This window comes from Chroicocephalus ridibundus, chromosome 7 (genome assembly GCF_963924245.1).
Source record: "Chroicocephalus ridibundus chromosome 7, bChrRid1.1, whole genome shotgun sequence".
In the NCBI taxonomy this organism is placed as follows: domain Eukaryota; kingdom Metazoa; phylum Chordata; class Aves; order Charadriiformes; family Laridae; genus Chroicocephalus; species Chroicocephalus ridibundus.
The window spans coordinates 36,866,365-36,882,675 of NC_086290.1; the positions used below are offsets into that span (position 1 = coordinate 36,866,365).

Sequence of the window (16,311 nt, forward strand, 5' to 3'; positions counted from 1 at the left end):
GAATGCGGTAGCTACCTTTATTTTATGCTTGGCAACTGCAAAGTTTCACAATTTGGGATAACAGCGAAGTGTGTTGCATCTGTCTCAGAGCATAAACTGCAAGTCAGCATTACAGCATTTAGCCTCGTAAGCGCAGCAGACGTTCAGTTCTTCTCTTATTTAAGTAGGGATTTGAGAAATAATTCTTAAATGCTATCAAAAGGGAAAAAAATCAAGTATATGCAACATGTTAAGAGAAACGCAGTAGCAAGCAGAAACATACGGGAAGCATTATTGAGAGAATTAAGAGGAATACGTAGAACAGGAACAAGAGGAGTAAAATTGTAAGAAGAAAACAGGGACCTTGAAAAGGATACAGTAGAAGCTATAGTGGACTCTGTTTATGCAACCAAGTAAGTGTAAAGTGGATTAGTTACACCTTCACTAATCTTGTTTGTAAATTCCTTAGTAATTAAAGCAACCTTCATTCAGTTTAGTTTTATTCACCTCTAAATCAGCTTAAGCTAATCAACTTCACAGCTTATTTAGAACTAATTTCCCTGTTTATGGCCATGTGGAAGGGCCCTATATGGCTCAATAGGAAGATGGCTTTCCCTCTGGAAACTTACTGGAGCGTGGGGAGAACGGTACTTCAGCATAGTCTTTTCATTAGAGCAAAGAGGAAAAGGTTTGTTACTGTTGCAGTCCTGGTGGACTGGGAGAATAATGTAATTGACTTTTTGCTTCAGAGGGCGTTTGTAAGAGAAGTTTCATTTTGAAATGAGGGATTGTTTTGCGGTAGTAGGATATCCAAGTGGAGACAGATGAATGGAAACATAAAACTAAATGACAGTCTTGGCATCAACATTATAGCTATGATGTCTCAAACTGAGAAGGTAAAATGCAGAGTAGACTATTCAGAATGTGAGTGCAGATGAAAAAGAAGGTAAGTGATGAATTTGGGTTAATACAGCTTAGAGCTTTTAAAGGGTGCCAAGAAGACATTCAGCATTTTAGGAGAAGAGCTGCACGTCTCAGTAGCCTGTGTGATGAGGAATAAATCAATTAATGGCAACACACACATCAGTGGGAATGGGAATAGAACATTACAACTATAGTGATGTAGTAGATGCAGCAGAACTAAGGGAGGACCAAGAAGGAACCAGAGGAGCAGCTGAGAGATGGGTGAGAACATAAGGCAGTGATGAACTCAAGATTATTGAGAAAAGGAAAACACTGAAGAGAAGCTATCTGAAAGAAACCTCCCCTTGATTCCGTTCGAGGGGGAGGAATATTCAGGGACCACTAATTTCCCACATCTTAAAATACCTGTAATGGGTTCTTTCTAAACTACGTTGAATCGTACGTGATTTAAAGCAATTACTTGTTAGTAAAAAATTACCACATTCTATCAGAACCCCATTTAAACTCTTTATGTACATCTTAGTCTTCCCAGTTAATATCTGCGCTTTGGCAAGTGTTTTCTGAGCTTCTTATTGCTCATTTGTATTATTTTTCATTTATTTTCATGTTTCATTTATTCTCTCAAAGTGAAAAAAACACCAACACACCTTTAATTTCTTCAAAAGACTCAGTTTCATGAATGCTCCATTGGGGATTATTTTGAAGTAGTAACCGGACACTGCTTCTTTCCTTTTGATTTCTGAGAATGATACAGCTATGCTTAAGTTTTCTTAAGTTTAAGTATGTTAACAGTTACAAAAAGTGTTTGAATTCATTTTGTAGGTGATAAATGTATATAATAGAATAAATAGATATTGACAAAGTGATGATTTTAAATACTTAAACTTTGATAAAAGTAGTTATAGTTTTCAGTTACAACTTTTATAAGTCTTCTAAATTTTATTCACAGATTTGAATTTTTAAAAATGACTCTAGATTTTTAAAAAATATAGGTGTAAGCCAGTCACTAAACTGCGAAGTTTTATAATTTTTTTAAATTGCAGGTTAGTCATACTCCTGTCAGAGCCAAGTCAGCATCTTGTGCCTCCACCTTCAGGAAGACTCTAGCAATACTGTTGATCTATTAATGAATTCTCAGCCCCAAAATTTGTTCAAACTTAGCTGTGAAAGAGGCATTTCTTCATTGTTTGATATTTTTATCATAATAAAAGATTTCAGAGAAAGAGCAGCATGCAGTTTGAGCTTGCACAGATTATTTCACAAATCTTGGTGTCACTTCTGTTTTTTGCTGAGAGCACGCTTGATTCTTCAGGCATCTAAAAAACATCTCAAGTTGTTGGCAAATAGAATGAAAATACCATATTGTCTGGTATATGTTTGTAAATTACGTGCCAGTGGAAAGGATACAGTTTGGAAGGTGTTCAAGAGCTTGCTTTTAGGAAGGGTTTTGATGACAGGAATGTCAAACCAAGTCAAGGAGAAACGGGCAAGAGAGCCGTGCCTAAGTCAGGGAGATGAAAGTGAGACAAGAAGAAATAGCTAGTAAGTTACGTGCATGAGTAGGACAAGTTGTTTTCCCTTGACATTTTTTGTTTTGTTTTGTTTATTACAGGCCTTTTTCCTGATGTAGGTGGAGGATATTTCTTGCCAAGACTATCAGGAAGGATTGGCTATTACCTTGCGCTAACAGGATTTAGGCTGAAAGGAAGAGATGTACTGAAAGCTGGCATCGCTACACATTTTGTAGAATCTGAAAAGGTAAGCTGCTAACCAGTGCTAGCAAGGGCGCAGCCTACAACCATTTGAGACAAGGTTGAGTTGTGTTGCACACCAATATACTTTTACCAACTTGAGTGTATGCAGAGGTGCAATTGTATTAGCCGTCCGTACGCTGTGAACGGGGATCATAAGATATTCCCAAGCTGTCACTATAACACATTCCAGCTAGTGACAGCTTTGCTTGGAATAGGGAGCAAGTGTTGCTGTCTTCATGATTCTACTGTTGAAGGGCATGATTTACAGAGCATAATTGAAGTTGTTTGAAGGATTGTACAATTGAGAGAACAATACCTGAAATGAGAGATTTATACAACTGCGAAGTTTTTAATCTAGGTAACACCCCATTAACGTGGTCTTTTTCAATCTCCTTAAGAGATATCCTATTTGTTTCTTACAGTTGCTGTAAGAAAGTCTAAAAATTCATATATTTGATAAAGTCAGACTCATAATGTTCCAGTAACTCGCACGGACATAAGTGAAGGAGAAACAATGACTTGCTTTCCTTCTCTGTGGAAAGACCCATGACTGTCATTGTGGAGTTGGTTAGATACTATTTTGAGCATAGCATGGTTGCCAGGCACCTGCTTTTTCCTCTCAGACTGTTGTAGGCTGGCTTTACCTGCTGCAGCTGTAGCACTGCACTGGGGATCCGCTTGGGAAGCAGAGTTCTTTGCTGATTGCTGTAAACATAATTAAATCCAGATGGTTCAACACTGAAAAAGTGAACTATGGCTCCTTTTATTGTTTACTTGGTACCTCTTTAAGATCTGTCTGAAAGTTTATATACATATGTACTGTGTAGTACTATTACCAAAGCAGTAACAATCCAATAAGTACATTTTTGTTTGATCTACTGTTCATTAAATCTTATTTTTAATAGCTACCTGCCTTAGAGAAAGACCTGATAGCACTGAAATCTCCTTCAACAGAAAATATTGCAGACTTACTGAACTCCTACCATGCGAAGGTAATCTGATGAGTTACTGAAATCAAGCAGAATTGTTAAATATACGTAAAACCAAATTATTTTTTATCCATGCTACTAATCTTTCATTTTATGTTTAAAAATAATGGGTTTCCAAACTCTTTGCACTGATTTGCAGCACTAAGGCCTACAGTGGTCAAAATTAAAATTTAAAAGTCTTTCTTCACTTTTTATTTGTTTTGGATAATCCTCAAATTCCAATTGTGATCAGCTTGCTCTCTCTTCTATGTGTGGAAGTAAGTTTTCAGCCAGTAGCATGATCATGGGCATGAAAATAAAAGGTTTTGGCTTTACAGTCAGTTTACTCGGTGGCTATTTTAGCTGTTTTGATGTGCATTGTAATTTTATTGCAAAAGAAAGGAAACTTCTGGAGTCAAATCAGGATTCAATATATTCAGTCAATCTGAGTAGTACTCCTCAGTTGTTTGGCTTTAAAATGAGCAGTGTCTACTCTTTTTATTTGTGTTTTGGAATTACTAAGTTCATATATAAAGATTAATTAGAAAAATAAATGGGATAAGCCAGTTTACATAGTAGTACTGATTATTTTGACAAAATAGAAAGCTATGAAATAGGAGTGATTATATGTTGCAGTATACTGCTTTACAAGATGGCATGGAAAGGAAAAGGAAGCTGTGTATTTTTACGTATCAGAGCTGAAGGGAACCTTTCCCAGCGTCAGCTGCTGTTACCAAAACATCTGCTTATATTCTAAACCCCAGGAAATCTGAAACATTTGACAGCCTTTCCACATAAGGCCAGCATATTTTTCACACTACAGTTTTCTAAATAAAATTTTGTAAAACAACAGAGAAAAGATAAAGAAGAGAAATGCATTTTTTTGTTTCATCATTTAAAAAAAAATGTATATACGTGTTTGTTTGCTTTTTAAGAAAACCAAACTTTTTTTAAAAAAACAAAACATTACTGTAAAAAATACAGTAATGTTTTGTAAAACAAAACTGTAACTCATTAAAAATTTCAGTGTCCTATGAATATTAATGTTCTTTTACGATATGATATTTCTGTAACACAAGTCATTGGAATTTTTCAGTACTGATAAGTTTTTCACTCTAAAAACCCAAGTAAAATATGTAATTTTTTTTTAAATAGAGCAAAATTGATCAAGAAAAGGAGTTTGTACTTAATGAACATATGGAGAAGATTAACAGGTATTCAGTAATTTTTTTTTTTTTTTTTTTTTTTATTCTCTTGGATAGAGAACATGAAGTTAAATCCAGTAACAGTATCAGTGTTCCCCAGATAAGGTGATAGAAATTACATTCAAGGTAGTAATTTAAACTTTTTTGTCTTTAGGGAGCTTTATCTGAAGCTCAGTAAATATTTCACTCATCAGTATATTGAATACTTGAGCATATTTGCCTAATTCACAGACCATTATATTAAACTACCCTATGGCACATGAAAAAACATTTTTTATAGAAACTGGATGGGGATTTCTGAGAGTAATCGTTCAGTTGGACAGGAAATGTTACATAGCACATTTATACTCATTGATATAAGGCCATTTCTTTGATTGTTTGGAACTTCTGTGTGTCAGAAAGGGAAGAATAAGAGTGATAAGAAGCACCTAAAACTTTTGAAGAAGTACGGCAATAAGCAAGTTTAGAGATGTTGACACCAAACCAATAGAACAGAACTGATAGCTAAACATTTGATGTATTATAAAAACACAGATAAGACCGATGGTAGTAACTAAAGTTTCTGGATAAATATCAGAGTTTGTAAGTGAAGTTTATTGAAATGCTGGAGATCTGTAAAGGAAGAGGAGATGCCTGTCAACTGAGTTACTTAAAACTGAACAGGGAACGCATTGCTAAGAAAAGCCAAATCAGAGGGTTACGCTCTGTTTCTAATTTCTGTGTTACTAGCACTTGATAGGGAAGAGGAAGGCTAAAGCAGTTCATTCATTTCTTAACTACTTTTTTTCCTTTTAGTCTTTTTTCAGCAAATAGCATGGAAGAAATTGTTAAAAAATTAAAGCAAGATGGTTCTCCTTTTGCCATTAAGCAGCTAGAGGTAATGTCTTTGTGTTATTTTTGTTAGCTATTTAATTATAGAATAGTTAGAGTTGGAAGGGACCTTAAAGATCATCTAGTTCCAGCCCCCCTGCCATGGGCAGGGACACTTCCCACTAGACCAGGTTACTTCAAGCCCCGTCCAACCCGGCCTTGAACACTTCCAGGGATGGGGCATTGACAGCTTCTCTGGGCAACCCGTTCCAGTGCCTCACCACCCTCACAGTAAAGATTTTCTCCCTAATATCTAATCTAAATCCCCCCTCTTTCAGTTTAAAACTGATGCCCCTCATCCTATTGCTCCACTCACTGATAAAGAGTCCCTTCCCACCTTTCCTGTAGGCCCCCTTTAGGAACTAGAAGGCCGCTATAAGGTCTCCCCAGAGCCTTCTCTTCTCCAGGCTGAACAACCCCAACTCTCTCAACCTGTCCTCATAGGAGAGGTGCTCCAGCCCTCTGATCATCTTCGTGGCCCTTCGCTGGACACCTTCCAACAGGTCCATGTCTTTCTTGTGTAGAGGACTCCAGAGCTGCACACAGTACTCCAGGTGGGGTCTCACCAGAGTGGAGTAGAGGGGCAGAATCACCTCCTTCACCCTGCTGGCCACACGTCTTTTGATGCAGCCTAGGATGTGGTTGGGTTTCTGGGATGCAAGCGCACATTGCCTGCTCACGTTGAGCTTCTCATCCACCAACACCCCCAAGTCCTTTTCCTCAGGGCTGCTCTTAATCCATTCTCTGCCCAGCCTGTATTTGTGCTTGGGATTGTTCTGACCCACGTGGAGGACCTTGCATTTGGCCTTGTTGAATTTCATGAGGTTTGTACAGGCGCACTTTCTAAGCCTCTCCAGGTTCTTCTGGATGGCATCCCTTCCCTCCAGCATGTCAACAGCACCATAGAACTTGGTGTCATCAGCACACTTGCTGGGGGTGCACTCAATCCCACCATCCATGTCACCAACAAAGATGTTAAACAGCACCGGTCCCAGTACCAACCCCTGAGGAACACCACTGATCACTGCTCGCCACTTGGACATTAAGCCATTGACTCTTTGAGTGTGGCCATCCAGACAATTCCTTATCCACTGAGTGGTCCATCCATCAAATTCACGTCTCTGATTTAGACACAAGTATGTTGTGTGGGACAGTGTCAAATGCTTTGCACAAGTCCAGCTAGATTATGTCAGTTGCTCCGACATTGTTAAGTCTGGATTTCTACTTTCTTTTCATGGGGCAGACTTTAGTCACCTTATTAACATAACTAATACTACATAACACCAATACGACATTGGACAGTCTTGTGGGATTGCCAGTAGTTCCACTCAGACAAGAATATTCCTCTGTAAAAGCATACAACGTGAATACCATCATATGTTGCATGAAATTGTAATCTAGTAAAAAAAACAAGAACTCTTTCCCATTTCCCCTCCCCATGAGCAGGGGATTGTTGGTGACAAAGGTTCCTTTTATAGCTTCTCATTCAGTGCCAAGGGTTGAAATAAAACAGTGCCAGAACAGTGTTGCTCGTTTTCTTCCATACTAGATATCTCATTTGGGTAAGCAGCAAGCAACTTGTCATCACAAAGTATTTTTTGATCCTTTTAATGCATTTCTGAGTGTTGGATACAGTCACTACTCAAAAAAATGTACAGCAATATTACACACTTCAGCCTCAGAAGCGAGAAGCCACTTACTTTCATTTACAAGTAATGTGTGTATTTTCTCTTTTTCCTTTGAAGTATCTGTATTCTGGTGCCTTGTAAAGGTTTGTCTTGGAGCTCTTCAAATATTACTTAAAATTGGATAGCACACAAGCATTTGTCCAACAAAGCTTTGTTTTAACTTTGGTAACAGATCACAGAAGAAATCCTGCACTTTCAATAAAAGAAAACATCCATCATCTTTGGACTTTCATTTGAGCAGAAGGAATATAATCTTATAATGTAGTATCACTAACATTAGGCATCCTGTCCCAGATAACACAGACACATTTTTGGTTTTAGTTTTTGGTTAAAGATTTAACATTGTGTCACTGGAACTCTCAAACAGTTTTTGAGAAAGGAAGTTTTAAAATTATCCTTGTGCCAACCAGTACGCCTAGTACATTGCAAGAAGTTCAGCGTATGTATTACAAAACAAAATTGAATGAAAGGGAAAGCTAATTTTTTTTTCGCAACTAGTATTCAGGTTTCACTGAATAAAGTAGTCAAGTGAGCTAGTGCCAGAAGAATAATTTTATGTTTGTAGACCTGAATTCTACCACAGGCTACCATCATGGTTTTCCCCCAAACTGTAAAGGCTGTATGATTCAGTTCTTCACTTTTTCCCTATGTTATAGATGGCAGGGTAAGCAGTAATATTAAGGTCTATTGAAACAGTTTGACAGCATGTTAATAGCAGTCACTTTTAGTGGCTCATATTTCTTTATAGTATTGAGTTACAAGGCAGTACTTTATTTCTAGATTTTATAAAGTTTAATAGAATTCTGCAGGCATATTATATTGATTAGTTTCAGTGGAGGTTGAAAACAATCAAGAATTATTTACATACAGCTTTTCCTAAGTTAATTTCATGCAATTTTATGGCACTTTAAAACATAATCAGACCTAGTGGAACTTTTAAAAATGGCTTATAACCCTTAAGGGGTGCTTTTTTCAAAATACAGTTTCTACTAGAAAAGGTGCAAGGAGTGTGGAAACACTTCATTACTGAAATATGTTAACTAGATAATTTGTTTGCCGCATTTGCTCTAGTTACCCAGACCCGGCTTGACTTGCTTCCTCCATCTGCAGCCTTCTAACTCAAATCCCTCCTATTTAAAAAAAAGTTCTTGTTCCTTCTTTTTAGGGGGATACATTTGTTTCATATTTTTAGTCTAGAACTGAAAACTGTCATCTACTTCAAAGTTATGATTTTGTGCAACTGATTTTTTTTTTTTAATTCCTGAACAAAAATAAAGATCTTTTGTTGCTTCTTCAGGTTTGTTTTTTTTAATTTTATTTCATATCTTTAGTAGGACTTTATAGCAGCCTTTTTCTTTCATATGATTAGTAAATGAAAGACTGTCCTTGGAGCTGCCAGAAGTTCCCAAACAATTATCTGTTCAAGAGATGAGACTGTGTGAATATGAGTGGCTTCTGTCCACCCAGAAATTTGTGGTAAAAACCCACCACTAATATTTTCTAGCAGGTACAAGGCTTATTAGTGTGAACAAGTATGTAAATTTCAGACAAGTCTCTAACAGCACACATTTTGTGCTAAGCCAGTAGGATTAAGTAAATTTGTAGGATTGGATACTTAATTTCTTCTGCAAAAGATCCATAAAACCAAAGAAGGAAAATGCATTTGGGGCAGGTGTGTGTGTGTTAAAAAGGGATTCAGGTATAAATTTTTCCAGGAATATAAATTTCTCCAGGAAATGCTTGCCAGTTAAACTGGAGGTTTTGTTTTACTGGGGAAGCAGAATTGTAGTTAAACTTAATTGTAGCTGGAGGAAGAATGGTCATTTGCACCCTGGCAGTTGAGCAACTTACAACACCCACACTCCGAGCCTGCTCTCACATTGCTCAGAGGAGCAGAGTTCAAAGAACTGGTTAGAGCAGGGAACACGTAACAAAACCACAACAGTCTGAGATTATCAGACATTATCCTTGATAGCAGTTTGCTGACTTGTGTGAAGCAAGTAATTTTCCTCATCAGTAGTGTCACAGTACCAAGAGTATGCCCCTGCATGTTTCCTGTCACTTTGTGAAACCAAGCTTTTACTTTAGTGTCCAGGTACAGGAACAACAGCACATTCAAATGATAAATATAGAAGTTTTAAAGGATTCAGTAACAGCAATGTGTATGCTTATTTTTTTTGTTTCCCTGTGTATTTATTATGATATATTAATAAGCTTATGGAATAAGCCCTAACTGAAAGTCTAATACAAATACCCTAACTTGGAGGTACACCTTGGATGTACGGATACCTTTTAGCATTAATAAAACAGAACACTAGTTCTGCTATAATCCAAGTATGCTGTGAGCCATGCTATCCTAGGTATCCTGTTCTGTTCAATTTACAGTACTTCCGATTTTTACTTTCAAAACATGCCTGATTGGCAGGCTTTCACACATCTGATACTGAAGTGGTTTGCACGAGTAAGAAAAATGTAAAGTTGTTAAAATTCTACTTGAGAATGGCTTTACGATTTAAATCATATTTTGAATCCAGTTACAAATAGGTAGAAAGCCAGAGTACTAACACACTTTTTGAATTCGTAGTGAAATATTTTTTTAAATCTTTTACTTTATAGCATTACTTTGTTTTCAGGATTTACATGAGCCATAAAGCTTTGATCTGAGTGACAGAAGTACCACTTCTAATTGGATGAAGTAAACATGCAGGGTCAAAACCTGAAAAGCATCTGATGTTTGACTTGGCTTTCACACGATGCTTTCTGACAGCTTTCTTTGGCAGGACAGTGCACCTTCTGAGCACTGATACTTCATTATTTACTAGCCTTCACTGTTACTGAATGAATTCCAGTGTATTGTGAAGGACACTGCAGAGGCTAGGAATTATAAGACACCTTGTCCAGATCTACTGGTCAGGCTGGGATGCAGACACTAGCTCCTGAAACTTTAAATGGGCGTGCAGCAAGTGGGTGAGATGATAGATGACAGGAACGAAGCTGGATGGTATCTTGGTAGTGCTGAATTCAAGTAAAGATGCATTCTGAAGCCTCTGTTAACAGACCAGTAAGAGAATGATATGTCTGTCCTTAAGTAGCTTTCCTGTGATGCTTTAGCTAGATGCTCATATTTTAATCAAAGCTCGTCCAGAACCATTGCTTGCTGCAGACAAACAAATGCTTTGGTATCTCAGAGAGTAAGTGATGGGTGTCTTCATCTATTGAAAGGGAACTGGTACATTGGACCTCTGGGAGTTGTTTTTTTTGTTTTGTTTTAACTTAAAGAAAGCCTCCCTCAAGGACCCTAAGCAGCTCAGGTGAGAAACTTCAATGGGCCGTGGAGACAAGAGGCAGCCACTATTCCAGCTGTTACTCTTGTAAGGGATTCCATTGAGTCTGTGACACTTAATTTGGTCACCTTCTGACAGTATCTTATTGGAATTCAGATCTATTGCAAATTCAGCTTGTAGCTTTCAGGATCATTATGTTGAAATCAAGATGGTGTGAAAGATACTGGAATAGATGTCAAATACTTCTATGAAGACTTATTTGCATTTTAGTACTCCCCACTTCAGCCTATCCTATCTCCTTTTCAGGCTTGTTCCCTAGCACCGATCCCCTCCTCCTCTTCGTACGGAGAATTTATTTATAGATACACTGGTGACTCATTTTTCTGCAATTACACCTACCCATTTTCTTTCCTTGTTCCTCTTCCTTCAGCTTCATTTATGGCAGTCCCTCCTCCACCTTCAGCCTCATTGATATGCCAAGATAAGGCAGCTGCTGGATGCACTAGACTAGTTAGGTGCTAGTTTCAGTTCTTCCCCATTTCAGTGCTTTCTTTGACCAGAAAGAAGTTGCCATTACCCTTTCACCTAGGAAACCATCTGGTTGCACTGTGCATACTGTTTAACCTGGTCTGAGCAAAGACTTTCTAATTAGACGACAGAATGTAAAACTCAAAGGAGAAAAGGTCCAGTTCAAAGGTACAGCCAGCAAGAGCATCTTATGGGAAATAAGGGATCCAGTTAAAAATTGCTATCCATCTGAGACATACATAGTGACGTAATTAGAGGTATAGCTGGTTTCCTTATCTGCTGAAAGGTAGCTTGTTGTTAGAGAGGTTTACCAGAACGCAGGAAATGCTGACAGGTTGAGCCAGCATTAATTCTTTCTAAACCAGCTTCTCTCTCAAGCGAGTGGTCAACATGCAAATAATAGAATGACAGAACCAGTGCTTTTAAGGTACAATTGCACAGCCTCCTGCTTGTATAGCAATAGCATGTTTTCCAGCTTAACTAGGCAAAATGGGTCACTGCTGTATCAGCTGGTGTCTGAAGAGGCATGAAGAGTAATTGGGAGCCAGAAAAAACATTAATGACTGGAAACCTGCCATTTCAGTCTGTGAATAAGGAGTCTAATGTCTGCAATGAAAATAATGTAAAGAGGCAAATCTTACCATCTGCCACTTTTTGGTAGTGGTAAAAATGTCCTAATTAACAGGAAATGTCTATTGTACTGTGAATAATACAGAGCTTTTAGTTGGGTTTACAGGGAAAGAGTAGTCTTGTTTAGAGTAAGAAAACAAAGATCAACAACAATAAGATTTAGCTCCTTTCTCCCACAACCCTGAAAGCTTTAAAGCTCAGCTCTGTTTTCTTAACTAGGTTTTCATCTTTCTCCCCACCTCCCCCTACTGTTTACTGGCATGCTGTTAATTGAAGGATAATCATGAGAGCCAGATTTACAGCATTTGTTTGTGTGCCGTAAACAGATCCTGTTTGTTGCATAATATTTATAGCCTGTAGCTCTGTCAAAAGAAGGCAAGACCTCCAGGCTTCCCATCAGCAGAGCTATGTAAGGCTAAATTACTGCAGTATCTGTTGATCCCAGACAAGAAGCCTGGACAAATATGCATTTAGGTTTGATTTCTTTTAATATTTTTTTCTTCCACAAATTTCTTCTCAGTATATTGTCTGGTTTTTGCAGATGATCATAAAGCAACTACTTAAAGTCTGTGGCTATTCTCACCACTGCTACCTTAAAACTCTGACTATTGTACTAAATAAAATGTAAGTGCTGTACAATAGTATTATCAGCTACAATATCGGTAACATCTAAGAGCAATTCAGACTATACATTTATATTTAAAAATGGAGTATAATTGCCTGTAACGCTCACCTTCACTTACAAAAGTATCTGTTTGGAAATCATTTAAGCTGCGTTAGATTCTCTGACTAGTAGTAATTTGATAATAAATGACGTGACCTTAGGAGTTCTAGGCTTTCCACAAGTGATGGCATGCTTCCACAAGATCTTGCTGATAAAAGTTTATGCAAGTAAGTTCATTTAGTATGACAGCATGGTGGGAGGGAGCAGAAGGGATAGGTACCACGTAAGTGAGCTCAGAGAGAAGAGTACCATCATTTACTTGAAATTTAAAATGCAAAAAAGAGAGACTTACAGAAGTGTCTAAATTGAAGATAATAAAAAACATTTTTAATATCTTCCCCAGACTATTAATAAGATGTCACCTACATCCTTAAAGATGACTCTCAGACAGCTCAGAGAAGGAGCTTCCATGAGCTTACAAGACGTACTCACAATGGAATACAGACTGAGCCAAGCATGCATGGTAAGCAGGCAGCTGAGCGCTGAGCCCGTTGTCTCTTTCCAGCCATGGAGGGGCAGTGAGCCTGTCAGACACTTAGGTTTTCTATACTTTACATTAAGGGCTCAAAATTTATAGGGATTTTTTTTCCAGTATCTTCTTTTTGTTTGTTAGGCTGTCACTTTCTTTTTTCCAGTTCCACATATTTATATGCAACTCTAAGAAGATCACAGTAATGATGGTCAGTTGGGAATGGTAGAGGACTTGTTAAGAAAACCATGATAATGTTATACAATCTAGGAAGTTTTGTATTTGGACCATAATTTTAGAACTCTGGTGTTGTTGACCGGATTTCCTATTTACATTACTTTGCTCTCAGTGCCTCAGTTCCTGTCAGCAGGGTGGGAATAGCTGTGTATCACTGCCTTTCAGGAGCGCTGTGATAAGTTTATTAAAGGAAACAGGAGATTTTAGTACTATTTGTAGTAGGGGCTGAGTACTTGGAGAACATATGAGGAAGCAATCCTTTCAGTAGAACAGAGTTGCTAAATGAATTATCTGAGCAGATTCCTCAAAGCTTCCCCGTGGCACCCTTATTAATTTTGTCACATTTTAAAATAAGATTTTTATGTATCTGATTAAATGATTTGTGATAAAGTAAATGTTTTTTAAAAAGTTTGAAAATGTATATCATTCTGATATGTTGTAGATCCTGACAGTGTCCTTACCATATCTTTCCTGAAACTAGTATTGTTGCTCCATTGCTAGTGAAGCATCCTTAGGGATTTAAATGCTAGGTTTACCTTTATAAAAAAACAAAACTGGATGTTTCCAGGAATCCATTTAACTGCAACTTGTTTCATGTATACAGAATACATCACAATTCCTGAAAACTGGCCTTTCTCTGAGGAATTTCTAATCCTACACACCTTAGCCCTCATCATGCAAAACTCTTCAGAAAAATCTATGAAGTGTCACGCAGAGAGAGAGCTTGCACTGCATAAAAGTTGGCTGATCAACTACAGTTCAACACACTGATTTGAAGAGTTGTGGGTGCATTTAAGCAAGAGCATAGAGAGCTCAAAGTAAGGCGAAAGCAGAACTAGATGAGAACAGTACAAGTGGGATTTAACCAAATCTTGAAAATTTACATTTCAAGCAGAAGTGGGATAGGGAAAGACGGAATAAATAGAATCTGTCACGTTACAGCTTGTTTTTGTGTCTTTCAGAGAGGCCACGACTTCTATGAAGGGGTTCGAGCAGGTAAGCATGCACACCAGAAATGTTTCTCAAATTTAATAATATGCAAACTCACTGTTGTGTTGCTTCTCTAGAGGTTAAGAAAAGCACATGCAGCAGCAGCCCAGAGAACACTTCCCAGCTTGCTGCAGTTTTTGCTCATTGGACTCTTGTATGGCCAAAAGTTATTATTTGTTCCAAAGTGTAACAGCCATGTTGTTTCCTTTGTGTAATCTCAGTTTCCTGGTGTTACTTATCCACCTGGTAATGCAGCACCGTGAAAAGGTTTCACCAGTTCATTGGGAAAGTTCAAAATATATTTAATGCTGGTAGTAGTGAGTAGCTATGGGTATCATTTATGTGTCTAGACTTAGTGTTGCCACATAGCTGGTTCAACCAGCTGTAAGATGGTTTAAGACTCAAAGTCAGGAACAGCTATTTGCTTAGAAAGTTGTTAGAACAGAGACTACTTTCACCCATGTCCAACATATCTCTGTATAAAGGTGTCTTACTATTAAAAAGTCATATATGTAAACTTAAATAATTCAGCATTTTAAGGCATTAGTCAAAATAGGTAGTGGTAAAAGTAGAGCAGCAGCTCAGCAAGTTCAACTAGGGGACAAACTTAGATTGCGTCCTTGATTCTACTGCTGATTCACTATGCAGTTTGTCAAACCCAGTGTCACATCTGTTGGAAACTGTAGTAATTATTTATGTACTATACAGCACAAGATGAAACAAAACAGAGGCGTTTCCTTTTCCAAGGAGCTTACAGTACAAAACATTTGGATGAATAACACTTTGGGGTTGAGGGAACCTGGCTTGTAAGTCACACATTTACATACTTGAGTATGTATTATCACCTCCTCCTCATTTTTTATATCTGTCTTTATAAAGTAGTGGATATTCGTTTGAGCATTCACTATTAATAATATTGTGTTAAAGATAGCCTGGGGTGAGAGATGCAAAGTTTGTTTGTACAACATGGAAAAAGTTTCTGATTTTAATTAATCTTTAGCACTTATTAGCAGAGACTCCTTTGAAGAGTTTACTACATGCATTAAGTACATGTACATTCATTGTGTAATGGGGACAAAGATATCTTAAGAAGAATATTCCTAGGATATATTCTAAACCACCATATAAACTGCTGAAATGTAGTTATTTGGGAAGCGACAAATTCAAAGTCTGAGAGTCAGATGAACAACAAACCAAATTCTCACTCGTAAAGCACAAGGTCATTAAACCATCTGGGGATGCAGTAGAACACAAAAGCAAGTCACATGTCAGTATATTATACAAACTGCTTGTAAAGAAAGAACCTGCAAGAACAGCAGTTGGGAAGCTCCTCTTTTACAGAGGATGGCATAGCAAAGGCTTAACTATATCAGGGGAAGAAAAAAACCCCACCAGAGATCCAGCTGCACTGGGGGGATTGCTAAGAATAATAATTTGTTCTTGAAGCCCTTTTCTTCTCTGCTTACTGCATATATCTTGTTCTCAGATTTGTCATCTTAAAATTGTTTCTCTTGTTTAACAGTGGTGCAGAATCGGACTCAAAAATCATTTTTGTAGTTGGGTCTAATCTCATAGAAATCATTATCCAACAGTGTGCTGAGCATCCTTTTTAGTAGGAAGTAAAATTATTAAGTACTTCACAGGATCAACCATAATGAATAAAAATGAAAATGATAAAAGTGTTAAGTATTAGCTTTTTCTTCATTAAAACATTATATTCCAAGCATTTAAGAGCCAGCTATTGACTGTCTACCACAAAGCAAAATTAAGATATAATAATCAGATTTTAGTTTTTGAAGATTTTTTTCAGCAGCAATGGCCATTGGTCAGGTTTTAATAACAGTTTTTATCTGCTTCAAACCGTAATTTTAATAGGCATGCTAGGGAAAGAGTTTGTTTAAAAGCTTTTTAAACCTGCTTTGACCTGAGGTCAAAATTTCATTTTTCTTTTAGCCAGTTTTCTTTCATCCAGACTGAAACTCTGCTGCCAAATCTACTTCCCCACTTGTGATTGGGGCTACTAAGTAGAAGCCTAAACCCTTAAAGCATAAAATACAAAGA

At 37.4% G+C, this 16,311-nt stretch overlaps 1 protein-coding gene across 1 annotated transcript in view; it reads left to right on the forward strand.

Moving 5' to 3' along the window:
* The window catches only part of HIBCH (3-hydroxyisobutyryl-CoA hydrolase), a 42,188-nt gene that overhangs the window by 22,561 nt on the left and 3,316 nt on the right, over window positions 1-16,311 (forward strand). Inside the window, exons 8-13 of the mRNA XM_063341297.1 lie at window positions 2,516-2,661; window positions 3,563-3,649; window positions 4,781-4,839; window positions 5,626-5,707; window positions 12,898-13,017; window positions 14,223-14,256. Of these exons, the coding sequence (XP_063197367.1) occupies window positions 2,516-2,661; window positions 3,563-3,649; window positions 4,781-4,839; window positions 5,626-5,707; window positions 12,898-13,017; window positions 14,223-14,256 (528 nt within the window). The remainder of the gene's footprint in view (window positions 1-2,515; window positions 2,662-3,562; window positions 3,650-4,780; window positions 4,840-5,625; window positions 5,708-12,897; window positions 13,018-14,222; window positions 14,257-16,311) is intronic.